The sequence below is a fragment of the Eucalyptus grandis genome, chromosome 10, assembly GCF_016545825.1.
Source record: "Eucalyptus grandis isolate ANBG69807.140 chromosome 10, ASM1654582v1, whole genome shotgun sequence".
NCBI classification, from domain to species: domain Eukaryota; kingdom Viridiplantae; phylum Streptophyta; class Magnoliopsida; order Myrtales; family Myrtaceae; genus Eucalyptus; species Eucalyptus grandis.
The window spans coordinates 22,114,391-22,128,411 of NC_052621.1; the positions used below are offsets into that span (position 1 = coordinate 22,114,391).

The 14,021-nt window shown below is 36.5% G+C and overlaps 1 protein-coding gene across 1 annotated transcript; it reads left to right on the forward strand.

Annotated features, from left to right (window-relative positions):
• Positions 1-311: 311 nt before the first annotated feature.
• Positions 312-3,737, forward strand: LOC120288762 (probable serine/threonine-protein kinase PBL16). Its single transcript, XM_039302903.1, is given in 9 exon segments — positions 312-415; positions 1,296-1,517; positions 1,520-1,602; positions 1,737-1,782; positions 1,785-1,871; positions 2,617-2,753; positions 3,138-3,261; positions 3,431-3,628; positions 3,631-3,737. Coding segments are annotated over 9 exon segments (1,068 nt in total). The 5' UTR covers positions 312-351.
• The last annotated feature ends 10,284 nt before the right edge of the window (positions 3,738-14,021 follow it).

Genomic DNA, 14,021 nt, shown 5'->3' on the forward strand with positions numbered 1-14,021 from the left:
AACTTGCTGCCGCTGCTGCTGCTGTTGCTGTTGCTGTTGCTGCTTGTGGGTCCGTCTCCGCCATAGCCAAAGAGTTACCACCCACCTCAACACTCACTAAAACATCATCATTGCCACCCAGAATCTCTCTCTCTCTCTCTCCCACCAGCGCCCGCACCCAACTCTTTCCTGTCATTCCCCACGAACCCACGAAGGAAAAAAAGGTCGCGTCTTCCCAATTTGTCTGGTGTTCTTGTGGTTTATGGCGGTGCTGAGGTTTCTGCCGAGAAGAGTGAACGAGAAAAGCTTCGATTTTATGATGGGCAGCCAGTGAAAGGAACTGGGTCTGGGCTATTTTCGGGTCTTGGTGTCATGGGAAATTGCTTGTGTAGATGGGAGCCTTCGATTTACAGAGTCTCCTCCAATGCTAAGTCAGGTTGGTATTCTCAAACTCTCTCTCTCTCTCTCTCTCTCTCTCTCTCTCTCTCTCGTTGAATCTTTTGCAGCAAATGGGTTCTGTTAATGTTGGATCATAGAAGCTTCTTTGATGAGAGATCAGGTGAACTGAGAATAAATTTTGGGGCTGGTGGGTATATACTCTGTTTGTCCCTTTTTCAATCCTGCCTCATTTGTTTCATTTCTGGTACTCTTTTTTTCCATTTTTATTTGCGGTTGTTCTCTTTGCTGTCTGTCTTGTTAAGTCCTTTCTTGTCCCAATTTAATTTTTCATTTCTAGTTTATGAAGTATTGTGTGATTCGTTCAAATTTGTCATCTTTTGCCATCGTCCTCTCGAAAGTTGGCGGTCCTTTTGGAATCAGAATTAGTATTGTGCAGGATGTGCCTTTTCGAAACTTTATGTGAATCTTCTTCGTAGAATCTTATTTTTCTTGACCCAGATGATACACTATTTTTAGCCTGCACATTGATTGACAGAATCTACCTTTTCTTTCTATTTTCTTTGCCCATTTTAGATTTGTACCTCGAGAGATTTCTGCTTGTATGAAGATAGAAGGTTGGTTTTGCACCTACTTTCATTTTGATGCATAATTGCATATGAGGCTTTCAAGTCTTGTCCCATGCATGAAGTGATTTTGCAGTCATTTTTCTGTTATTTCCTCCATAAAATTAGTTTAGGATCCTTTACCATTCAAAAATATTGGATTCGATTTTTAAGGTCCTTTACCGTCCATTTTTACCTTGTTCTTTCCAGATGAATATGGCGCGTAGTTGTTTGGAAATGTTGGTTCTGTTTCTCGTTGTCAGGGCAGAGTATGGGCTTACCGTATTTAGGCTTTTTTTGCCTTTCTGTTTTCAGAATCCCCTAAGTACGGGAGCCCATCCGTGAAACATAAAAGGGATGAAAGTAAATTACCGTCAAATCCTGCGGAAGTAGAAGATCTGCGCCGTGACACAGCTGCCAATCCGCTGATTGCATTCACCTATAGCGAGCTGAGGATCATCACTGCAAATTTCAGGCAAGATCAGGTGTTGGGTGGCGGTGGATTTGGAAGCGTGTACAAAGGGTTTATCTCAGAGGATTTGCGGAGGGGCTGGAGCCTCTCCAAGTTGCTGTAAAGGTTCATGACGGCGATAACAGTTATCAAGGCCACCGTGAGTGGCTGGTGAGAAAATTTGCCTTTCCCCAGCTTAATTAAGGAGCGATTGATTTTAAATTGCTTTAACCTCTTTTCGATGGATATGACAGTGTGTCCTGCTTTTTCCAGTTGGTTTGATTAATACTTTTCTGGAATTTTAGGCAGAAGTCATATTCCTGGGGCAGCTTTCTCATCCGAATTTGGTGAAATGATCGGGTACTGCTGCGAAGATGAACATCGAGTGTTGATATACGAGTACATGGCTCGGGGTAGTGTGGAACATAACTTATTTTCGAGTAAGTAGTCCCTTGTAATACAAATGATGAAAATGAACACGGAGAAGTGATATTAGGAAGAGATGTGTCAGATGCACTAGAATAAGAGGATTTAGTTAATTGCTCAATGTTATTATACCCTCATTTTTGGTAGCTCTCTTATGAAGAAGAACACAGGAAGTGATTTCAGGAAGATATGTTTTTTTTTTTTTTTTTTAATGCTAACTAAGGAAGAGATTTGTTAGGTGCACTAGAAAAAGAGGTTTTAGTTTGTTCCTCAATCATATTCATGCCTCATTTACTGTTAGCTCTCTCTTACAAAAGCTTCAACATTCACCTTGATGATCTATCTTTCTCCTTTAGATTAACTCACGTGTTTTAGATCTCAATCTTGAGGCGATTTTGTGTAGGACAGTTTCAACTTCTAAACTTAAGAAGTCAGTTCATGGTAATATATGATTGAAATGTAGGTTAAAAAGAATGTGTCAATTGCCCTCTGATAATTGGTATCCTTTAAAAGCCATTCTATCTAGTGGGAGAGTATGAAATTTTCTTTATGGTTGCTTTCATCCAAAGGGAACCCTTCAAATTAATGCCTAGTATTCTCCGCCCTGATGATTTTTTTTTTCTGTATCCCTATTGTCAGACTCTAGCTTGTTCATCTGAAAAACTTAGTTCTCAGTAATTATTGTTGAGACATCAATTGTTGTTCTTTGAAGTCTTACATATGCGCAATCTCTGATTTTCTTGTTTGTGTTTTTCTTAGGAGTATTGCTTCCTCTTCCATGGTCTATCAGAATGAAAATTGCATTCGGTGCTGCCAAAGGTCTTGCTTTCCTCCATGAAGCTGAGAAGCCGGTCATCTACCGTGATTTCAAGACGTCTAATATTCTCTTAGATGAGGTCAGTGGATCAAATGCTCTATAACATTTCTACCTTGAATGGAGGAAGAAGTTCATGATAGAGAGCAAACAACGATGCCATAGTCCATGAATGGACATAATTTTGTTGACAGTGGAATTTGTAATCCTCTAAGGTAGTTTGCTAGCATAAAGCATGCCCATTCATTGACTACAAATTCTCCAAATCACACATAAAAGCTTAAATTCATTTTCAGGTTGTACCTTTTGTTGAGTGAATTACTAAATGTTTGGGTCATGGTTCAAAGTCAAAATTGCAGATCTGAGTCCTGGACTAGAAAAATGGTAGTTCGGTGGAGACTGAAATAGTTGTTTCCTACTTGGCATTTGGGTGTGTTTAGCTCACAATTCTAGTTTAATCAAACAGGAGTATAATGCCAAGCTCTCTGACTTTGGTCTTGCGAAAGATGGACCTGAAGGAGACAAATCACATGTTTCCACTCGCATAATGGGAACATATGGATATGCTGCGCCAGAATATATAATGACAGGTCACAATTCTATATCTTTCACTTTTAACTTATGATGTAAATCTTGTTTGTGTCTGTTCTAGCATTTGAACAAATTTACTTCCTGAAAAAGAACTTTACATCTGCTCTCTTGTAATCAGTCATCTCTTTGTGCATTTTGTTTACATCACAAGAATCCATTTCTGTGCAGGGCATTTGACTCCACGGAGTGATGTATACAACTATGGCGTAGTCCTTCTAGAACTTCTTACGGGGAGAAAATCCTTGGATAAGTCTAGGCCTGCACAGGAGCAAAACCTCACAGATTGGGCCCTTCCTTTGCTTAAAGAGAAGAAGAAGATACTCAACCTTGTGGATCCGAGGCTGGATGGCGATTATCCCATCAAAGGAGTGCAAAAGCGGCGATGCTCGCCTACCATTGCTTGAACCGGAACCCCAAAGCTAGGCCTCTCATGAGAGACATAGTAGATTCCTTTGGAGCCTCTTCTGGTAAATGATGAGGTTTGACCGAGACTACTGTGACTGTGATTAGTAACGAAGTTCCCGCTGCAGATACAAAACGATAGGAAGATTTACAATAGGATTGCATTCGGTCTGCCAGTTTTTCTTGGGGTCTTTTCCATTTCAGTGATTTCCATCTGCAACAGAAACAAAAAGGAGATTTTTCTTTTCATTTAGATAGCTTTCTTCTGTGTATCTAAAGGAAGGAGAGGGAGGATGTGTTTTTTTTTTTTTTTTTAGTGCAGAGGCATACTTGCGAGACCTTTCATTTGAACTGGAGTACTGTACCGAGCACGTAAATGTTATCTGACCATGAATGTATGTACACGATTGGCTTGCTTGATACAAACTTTCATTCCACACTGCACCTGGCTTCTGGAATGTAAGCTGCAATATCGAATTCTTTACTTATGAGGTTCTTCCGCCATCATAGTTCTTAATCTTCTACAAGGTGAACATTCCAAATAACTTAAAGAGCTCTTGAGATGAACTGGGAGTTTGATTTTCAAAAAGAAGGTAACGTCTGGATTTCATCTTCCGCTTCATTCTAGGCACTTTGCTCCTGGTAGTTTAAGGGTCCCGCTAGCGTGCGATCTCACACTGCGTCCCATTCGTTCTTGATGCGGATCTCGTGGCTGTCGACAGTCAGATTGCACAATGTGTTTATATGACCGTGCATGGTACTTCTCAAACGTAATCTGTAAATAGATAACAAATGTTGAGGTAGAAAAAACTGCACAGCCAGAAGGTAGAGCTTGTGGAGTTTCTTGAAGGGTTGATTCGCCATTGCTCCATAAATATTAACGAGAACTCCACAATCTGTCTCGAAGAAACTCATTTGCTGTAAGGATCGACAGACCTGAAAAGTGCTGCGGAAGTTCATATCGCCATCACGAATGCCGTGGTATTGGTGGTCTTGCTCTAGGATTGATTGTGTTGCATCCTCTTAGTCCCTTGTCTTCAAATCAGAGAGCATAATCTACTCACTTCACTTCAAGAAGAAAGACGACGAAACGAGCATCCAGCATCCATAGAAGATACGCTCCTCGTGCAACCCCGTGGCGACGGCTTGCGCCGAATCTGAAGAGGGTTGATCTTCTTCACCCGCTGCATGTGACAAGAAAAGTGGTCCTACTGGGATTAGGAGGGCATGGCAATAATGGATTGGGACTGCAAGGAGAACGTATTCTATATGGATTTATAATTTGAGAAGCGAAATGAACAACGCTTGCCATGTCATACATGTCTTAGGACTAAACTCAAAAGGCTAATTAACATCCGTAAGTTGCCACCATCGTCCCTGATAACTCAAAACCCGCACTGCTGCCGCTGCCGCTGCCGCAGCAGTCTATCCCCCGTCCCTGTGAAGCAGTTGAATATATAGTGAATCTTTTGAGTACAAACCCTAGCAAACTAAGGAAAATGAAAAGTTCAAACTAAGAAAGTAAGAAAAGACAAACCTGGAAATTCTTGAAAAATAGTCTTTCGTAATCTAATCTCATCAAATATAATCTTGTAACTAAAGTGACCTCGGATTCTTGTATAATATATTAAATTAAACATAATGAAGAAACAAACTATCAAATTCTGAAATCCCAAATTCTGAAACCTAAACCTTATAAAAATAAAAATTTAAAGCAAATCTTGATGGACCCAACATTATTCTCCCTTTGTTAGATAAAACTTGACCTTGAGTTTTAAAGCGTGCAGGATTATGCGGAAAAGCAAATCTATGACTCTATCCTCGCCGCACCTTCAATATCAATAAAAAAATTTCATTAATTGAGAAAACTTCCGCAATAGATTTTTTTTTTTTTTTGGTCAGAACAGAAGAATTTGCAACGGAACTTTTTTTTTTTTTATTTTCAATTTTTGATATGGCCGATGGTGCTATTGACCTGAGATGGTCAAGTTTGAAACGATCTTAGATCGCTTTTGAATAATCTAGGGTCTGTTTGGATTTACTTTTTTTTTTTTTACCTGAGATGGTCAGGTTTGAAACGATCTTAGATCGCTTTGAATAATCTAGGGTCTGTTTTGGATTTACTTTCTTTTTCTTGACCTGAGATTCAGGTTTGAAACGATCTTTACTTTCTTTTTTTTTACTTTTTTTTTTTTCATAACTTTTTGCTTAGTTCAAAATTCTCGGGTCTCGCAATTAAACATTTTTATCCAGAAACGGGTAAAAATTTACATGTGAAGTCACATGAGGCTCTTTAATAAATTAACATATTGAAATAATATTATGGATAAATTACATCAAACTTTCAGGATTTTCGGAGGAGTAGACATTTACCTCAAACTTTCAATTGTTATACAATACCCTTTTAAATTTTATTTTTATTACAGCCGTTAACCCTCATTTTTTTCCCATTAGCTCATGATATTTTCGAGGGGTAAAAAAGTATGTTTTCATTTCATTTATTTTTTAAAGAAGTCTCTCTTTTACCCTAATTACCGTAAAAAGTGAAATATGGACATAGGGAGAAAACTAAACCTACCAAAATAAATATCAACAAATATATTAGACGATAAAATTTGTTAAAATTTGATAAATGTAGCCACTTAATGGAACTAAATAAGATAATATGAGACCCTTGCAGTTCGGGGAGGATTGCAACCTCATGCAGATATAGTGAGGGTCTATAGGTCCTCCCCTGCAATCGACTAGGGCCACTAGCCACTAGCTAGGGCCTAGCGACCTTGCCAATTCTCGCCCCACCATCGTCGGCCCTTTCCAATGAGGGTGGGGTGGTAGCTGCTTGACAACAGGGTCGTAAAGGCCCTTGTTGATTTGCTCTCCATTCTTTTTTTAAATAATAATTTAATTAATATTTATGTTAAAATCAAATTTGGGGGGGGGAGAATGACATCATTTTGCACATTGATGGTTGAGTAGATAATTTGGACAAGTCACGTAAACCACATTTATTCATAAAATAACGCCATGTTGGATTTTCATTTACTAACTTTGAGTTGACATAAATGTGATTTCGGCACTCGTGGTGTACATCTTCCCAAATTAATGTGTTTTTTTGAAGAATGGTTAGTATCACAAAAAATTTCAAATTTGTACACTTATGATAAATTTAACTTTAATGAACTTTTTGACCATAAAAAATCCAAAACTTATACATTTTGCAACAAATTCACCCTATATTAATTTCTGTTAATATGGATTAAAGCAGCGAAAGTCTAAAGATCCTAAACTATTACACTTACATTATACGGAGAGTAAAATCCCAAATTAGTACACATATTAGCTATCACGTATCCTTAAACTCAATAATTTGATAATAAAATTTAACAAAAATTAATGGAAAATAAATTTGTTACGAATGTACCAATTTAAGGGTTTTGTTGTTAATCAACCCTTTAAAAAATTGTTGTTGGTCAATCTTTCTTTGCATTAATTAACCATTCAAAAAAGGTTGTGCTTTTTCCATTTCTCTTTTAACTTAAACACTCCAATTTTATTTTTATTTTTAATTTTGATCATACTATCTATTGTAGGGCCCATAAATTCTCTTACAATTTTATAAAAGTGATCATTCTTTTTATCATTTTGTGCCAACGGTTTTATTTTTATTTTATTTCTGCTTTTTCCTTACGGGTCCCACTTTCCTTCTTCTTGTCTTCTTCTTCTTCCACAAATCTCTCTTGCATGCTGCTTACTTCAACAATTTGTGCTCACCTTCTCTGCTGGAGGTATGGTTTTGGCAAAAGCTTGGTTTTTTTCTTTTTCTTTTAGTTTTCTTGGGCTCAAATCATGCTCATTCGATCACTATTGAGTGTTTCTTGATATCTTTTCTTAAAAGTGAAGGTGAGTTTTGGGTCGTAGAAATGCTTGATCTTGTGTTTCAATCATGCGAATTAGAGTGTAGTGTATCAAAAATAGCGTTTGTGAAATCATTAGGACAATTACTTTGTAATTTGTAGCATACTTGCATCCTATAGTTGTTGCTTCCTCTGGTTTAGATTCTTACTATTAATTCATAGGTTCTTCATCATCAATTTTGGGTTTTTATTATTCGCTTCTCATTAATTGACTTGCCGGAAATAATGATGTAAGATAACAAAACGATTTGCAAAGAGAACTGAGACAGTCAAAACAGTGAAAAAAGAAGAAGAAGGACAATGGAACTCATAAAGAAAAAAAGAAAAAAAAAGTGTGAACCAAATAATAAAAAAGATCACTTTTATAAAAATAATACGAGAAATGGCGGTGCCTAAGGGATAATATGGTGAAACTGATAAAAAAGTGAGTGTCCAAGTCAAAGGAGTGGAAAAAAGGCGCCGTCCTTTAAAAAATACAGTGTAACCATTTTCTTATTTGGCCTTTTTTTGTAGTTGAGGCCTTTGGAATCGAGTAGTTCTCTTTCTACTTTTGAGCAATGCCTTTTTTTTTTCATTACTTTGGAGGGTGCGAAGGTGTGTTTTATTATGAACTTTTGTTATGTCAATGTATTTTTAACTGATTATGCTATGACGCTTCATTGCAATCAAACTTCAATTTATAAGTAGATGGAAATAAGTGCCAAAAGCAAAAAAAATTAAAAATCTTTCACAGAAAAGTGTCCTGAAAATTAGTTTAAAAATACAAACACTTACTAATTGTGACAATTTTTTCATGATCGACGTTATTTTAGCTGAAAATCAACTTGAGGCGACAAGCACGAGCTAATCTTGTCACCTTTGGATTCCTAGGGCAACGATCGTTTCGATCATCACTTGCGGATCATCACCTATCGCCTTTGACATCTAATATGCAAATTATTTCTATTAATGCGGCGATCCAGCAGGACACGATTCAATTTAGTCCTTAGCGGCGACTCTCGCAGGCAACGGAATCCTCGCCTCCATTGACCTCTTGGGGACACATAAAAAAGTATAGATTCTGTCGCCTCAAAAGTAGAGATCTTGTGGCGCCGAAGACGGGGCAAATCATGCAATGGACCTCGGACAATGTGTCTTGTCACCTTAGTCGATCTTTCCTTTTGAGGTGAGGCTGCCTAACGGGTGGTCATCCATCCGGCCATCTTTTACTTTGTCGGGACGCTTTAGACCGATCGTCAAGGTGCCTGCACCTTCCAATCTCTTAAATCGGTCCCATGTAAGCAAGTAGCTTGCGTTGATTTGTCAATTACTAAGAAAATGAAGATCTTGAAATGCACTGATTTCTCTCGAGTTACATCATCATTGCCCATGAAATCGACGTACAGCTCCCTCCAGGAACTGCATTCTTGAGGGCTTTGGGCTTCCAAGGTTCACCGGACAAATGCAAATATTCTCTCGGAATTTTTTGGGAACTTTGGAAGAATGCAAATGCATTTTCTAAAAACCCCTCTTTTAAGGTAAAAAGCCCAATGTAGATCGGGAGGTGTTTTGAGCTCTAAGTATTTTATGAATAAAAATACATTTTTTTCTTCCAACTTTGCCTTAGCTAAAATTTTATAATTTCGGAAATGACCTTACCTCACACAAACGTTATTGGCAAGGAGTTGGCGGGGCCATACCTAGTTGCTGGCAAGCTAGCCTACCATCTGCCAACCCTTACTTGAGGTCTCAAGACCTTAGGAGGTCCTCTGAGGTTGTGGAGACCTCAGTTTGCACTGCATGGGCCATATGACCCTAGGCAAGTCTATGGACACTAGATCCTCTGGCTCGACAGTTGAGTCATGGCTGATTTTGAGTTTCTTTCTAAGAAACAAAAGATAAAAGTGCTACAAAATGTGATTTTCAAATATCATTTAAACTAAACTAAAATTGTTCCTCCATTCACTTTTTAGATTACAAATTCATCAAACACTACTTGGAATTTAAAAAAAATCCCTTTAACCTAAAGGTCTTTTACCCTTTTTTTTCCTCAAAAACTTTCTTTAAAAGCCAAACTCAACCTGCCTACATCCCAACAAATGTCTGTCCAAGAAATTTTTCTTACTCAAAAACGTAACACGTGAGATAGGGTCTCGCATTGGATCTCTTGCAAATCCTATTGAATCTAACCACCCGTGTTAACTTTTTTCTTGTCTAGCATGTGCCCCGGATTAGACATGGAATTTCCTATGTGCAAGGGTGGGGGCCCGGCGAGCCACGGCTCTAATTTTTTTTTTTGTCCATATTTTTTCAAATCTAATTTTTGTAAAGTGTGATTTTCAAACATCATTTAAATAAAATTGTTTCTCAATGCACTTTTATATTATTTCACCCAGACACTACTTACATTTCGAAAAATCCCTTTAACCTAAAGGTCTTTTACGTTGTTTTTTTCCTCAAAAACTTTCCTTAAAAAGAAACCGAAGCCACCTTACATCCTAGCGAATGTCCATTGAGAATTTTGTTACTCAAAACGTAATACATGAGATAGGGTCTCACATTCGATCTTGTGCAAATTCTTGAATCTAACCATCGGAGTTTGCCCCGGTGGCCACCCTTCTAATATGGAAGGGGAGGTGGGGGGTTCCGAATTCCACCTTTCAAGGGTTGGGGTGAGGATGATTTTGTTTTGAGTGTGGGTTTCGACTTGACGACTTGTAAAAATGTAGGGTAAAAAGTTTGAGAGTGAGAATTAAAGTATGAATAGAGTAGGATTGACAAAAAAAAAAAACATCATTTCAAAATAAAATTATTTCTTAATGCACTTTATATTATGAATTCACCAAACATTACTTACGTTTTGGAAAATCCTTTTTAACCTAAAGGTCTTTTATGCTTTTTTTTTCTCAAAAAATTTTCTTAAAAATCGAACCAGCCCCTACATCCCAACGGAATGTTCGTTGAAATTTTTGTGACTCAAAACGTAATACATGAGATAGAGATCTCGCATTGGATCTCTTGCGAATCCTATTGAATCTAGCCACTTGTGTTAACTTTTCTTGTTTAGCATGTGCCGGATTGGACATGGAATTTCCTGCGTGCAATGGTGAGGCCACAATGACCACGACTCTAATTTTTTTTTGTCCATATTTTCAAATCTAATTTTTGCAAAATGTGATTTTTCAAACAATTTTTAAAATAAAATTGTTTCTCAAAGCACTTAATTATGAATTCATCGGACACTACTTATATTTCGAAAAATCCTTTAACCATAAGGCATTTTACCCTTTTTTTCCCTAAAAAGCTTTCCTTAAAAAGAAACCGAAGCCACCCCTACATCCCAACAAATGTCCATTGAGAAATTTTGTTACTCAAACGTAATACATGAGATAGGGTCTAGCATTGGATCTTGTGTGAATCTATCGAATCTAACCATCCATGTTAACTTTTTTTCTTGTTTAGCATATGTGCGGATTGGACATAAATTTCTTGTGCAAAGTGGGGGCCACAACGGCACAACCCTATTTTTTTTTTTCCACATTTTGACAAATTTGTTTTGCAAGTGTGATTTTCAAACATCATTTTAAATTAAAATTGTATTTCAATGCACTTTATATTATGAATTCACTGGACATTACTTATGTTTTGAAAAATCCTTTTTTAACCTAAAAGGTCTTTTACGCTTTTTTTCTCAAAACCTTTTCTAAAAAAACCTACGCTACATCCCAACGAATGTTTGTTGAGAAATTTTAAGATGTCGAATTGACTAAACAATCGCCGGAGTTGACACTCAAGTATCCAATTTTTTAAAAATGGCATTTAAATATACATTTTTAAAAGTTTTGGCACTTTTTGCTTTTCGTGGTGTATAGCTTTCCAAATTAATGTGTTCTTTTGAAGAATGATTAGTATCACGAAAAATCTCAAACTAATACACACCTTGTAATAAATTCATCTCAAATTATTTTTTTTACTATAAAAAACCTAGACTTGTACATTTGTAACAAATTCACCCTTTATTAATTTCCATTAATTTGAATTAATACTGTGAAAGATCCTAAACTGCAGGAATTGATCGGGTCGGGGTGGGTAGGGTCTGAACTGTTAACCACATGCACCCTATTATAATCGATTCCTCTTTTACGGACTCTATCGACCCTATTTGTATTGGACCCTATACCTGACCCACCCTATTTTTCGATCGGTTCTAGATTTTATTTCTATTGGAACATATTTTGCAATCTCCCAGTATCTATACGATTTCGAATTTTATATTAATACGCGAGAAAATAACGTAATTCTACTAATTTGTATTGAAACATTAAGCACTTGTAATAAATGAATACATTAACTTTTTCGACTAAACAAAAAATTAAGGATTCGCAAGGCTAATTATAATATAATAATTATAAGACAAAAATTAGACAAACATGGGTCTAATATTAGTCTTATTCCCACAACTACTACATGAAGCTACTCATTTATGCAAGCATAACTTCTCCTACAAAGAGAAATTAGGCGAGCAAATCCATGTGATACATCTCTATCTAATGCTGACCTCTACCAATCTTTAGAAGCATGTTGCTGTGATTGGGACATCATGTTTCCTAATTCTACTTACAGGGTTAGATAAGTGGGAAGTGGTGCTACGAATTTAAGTACTTGTAAGGAACAATGATGCATCTCATTCATGCAGCGGTTTTCTTTTATCAATATTTGTACAACTGGTTTGTTGACTTGATTATGTCAATGGTCATGCAATAAGTAAAAATAGTGTCTTGTCTAATGCCATTTTCATAATGACTTTGGTCGTGTATGTGTAATGGTCGGGAATTGATGATGGAAATTTTGTTGTTGATGTTCATTGTTGTTCATTGCCGTATTGCTGCTGTTTGCTGCTGCATTGCTGTTGTTCTCTACCATTCATTATTGTATTACTGCTGTTGGCTGTTGTTGGCTCATTTATTACTGTTGTTTATAGCAGCTCGTTGCTGTCTACCGCTGCTTGCTGTCATTTATTGTTGTTCATTGTTGTCTGTCACTATTTTGCTGCTGTCTCTTTTGCTTCCCGTAACGTGATTCCGATTGGTACCAATCTTCCTTAGTTAACTTTAATTAAAACCTTATAGCAATTGATAATAACATTTTTTTTTTACAAAATGCCTTCAAGTTCAAACATGACTAGTAGTACTTCAATTACACAACCACCTATCCTAGCAATGAAGTTGTAAAACAACCATTATGGAGGTATGTTACTAAGTTAGTTAATTATACCAATGTAGGGAAATTTGTCTTGGAGATGTAACTTTTGTCACAAAAATTTTAAGAGTTCATACATGCGAGTGAGGGCCATTTGATGATAAGTGGAAAGGAATTGGAAAGTGCACAAAAGTAGAAAAAAGATCTTTTGGATATGAAAATATTAGAGGAAGATGTCAATACTAAATTTGAGTATTGCACCTAGAAATGTACATTTGCCTCTTTCTAGTTTTCACTTAGTGGTGGTGGTGGTGGTGACGGAATGGATTTATTATTTAACTCTAAAAGGAAATGTGAAGTGAGTGGAAAATCATTTGAAGATACATTTAATATGACTTAACGGGAACGTTTATATTGTAAGATTGCTAGGATGTTTTATTCAGCGGGCTTGCCATTTAACCTAATAAGGAATCGTTATTTTCAATTCGCTTTCACTTATGCCGCTAATCATAATATTGCGGGTTATATACCACCGAAATATAATTTGTTGATGACCACTTTGTTGCAAAAGAGGCAAACATTGATAGGTTGTGTGCACCTATCATAAACATGTGGAAGGAGAATGATGTAAAGATTGTGAGTGATGGATGGAGTGACTCACAAAGGACCGGTTATTAATTTCACGCGATGTCGGATGGAGAACCACTATTTATGAAATTGATTGATTGCTCGGGAGAAACAAAGATATCTATTTCATTTTTAACTTGTTGAAAGAAGTTATTAATGAAATTGGGCATGAGAATGTGGTCCAAGTAATTACGGATAATGCTTCAAATTGCAAGGGCGCATGACAACTCATCGAGCAAGATGCATTTGACTTTTGTTTGAAGATGTTGAGGTGCTTGAAGTTGTAAATCTTTCACTTGATGAGCCGGAGATGGAGTTTTTTTTTCTTTTTCAGAAGAAGTGGATAATGTGGATGAATGACTTTTTGTTATATTTGATGATGGAATATTGATTGTTTTTGCTTATTGTTAAATTTTAAATTTAATAGTGGAATGTTGATTACTTGTTTTCCTCAAAGTTTTATGGATTATTATAATGAAATGTAGAATTTGTCAAATTAAAAGAATGAATGATATTAACAAATGTAGGATTAATATTTTTAGTATATATTAATTCTAGGCTCTTTTTATTATTATTTAGTTATTTATGCATTTATATATAAAAATATTTATTTAATATATAATGTGTCGAAACGTGTA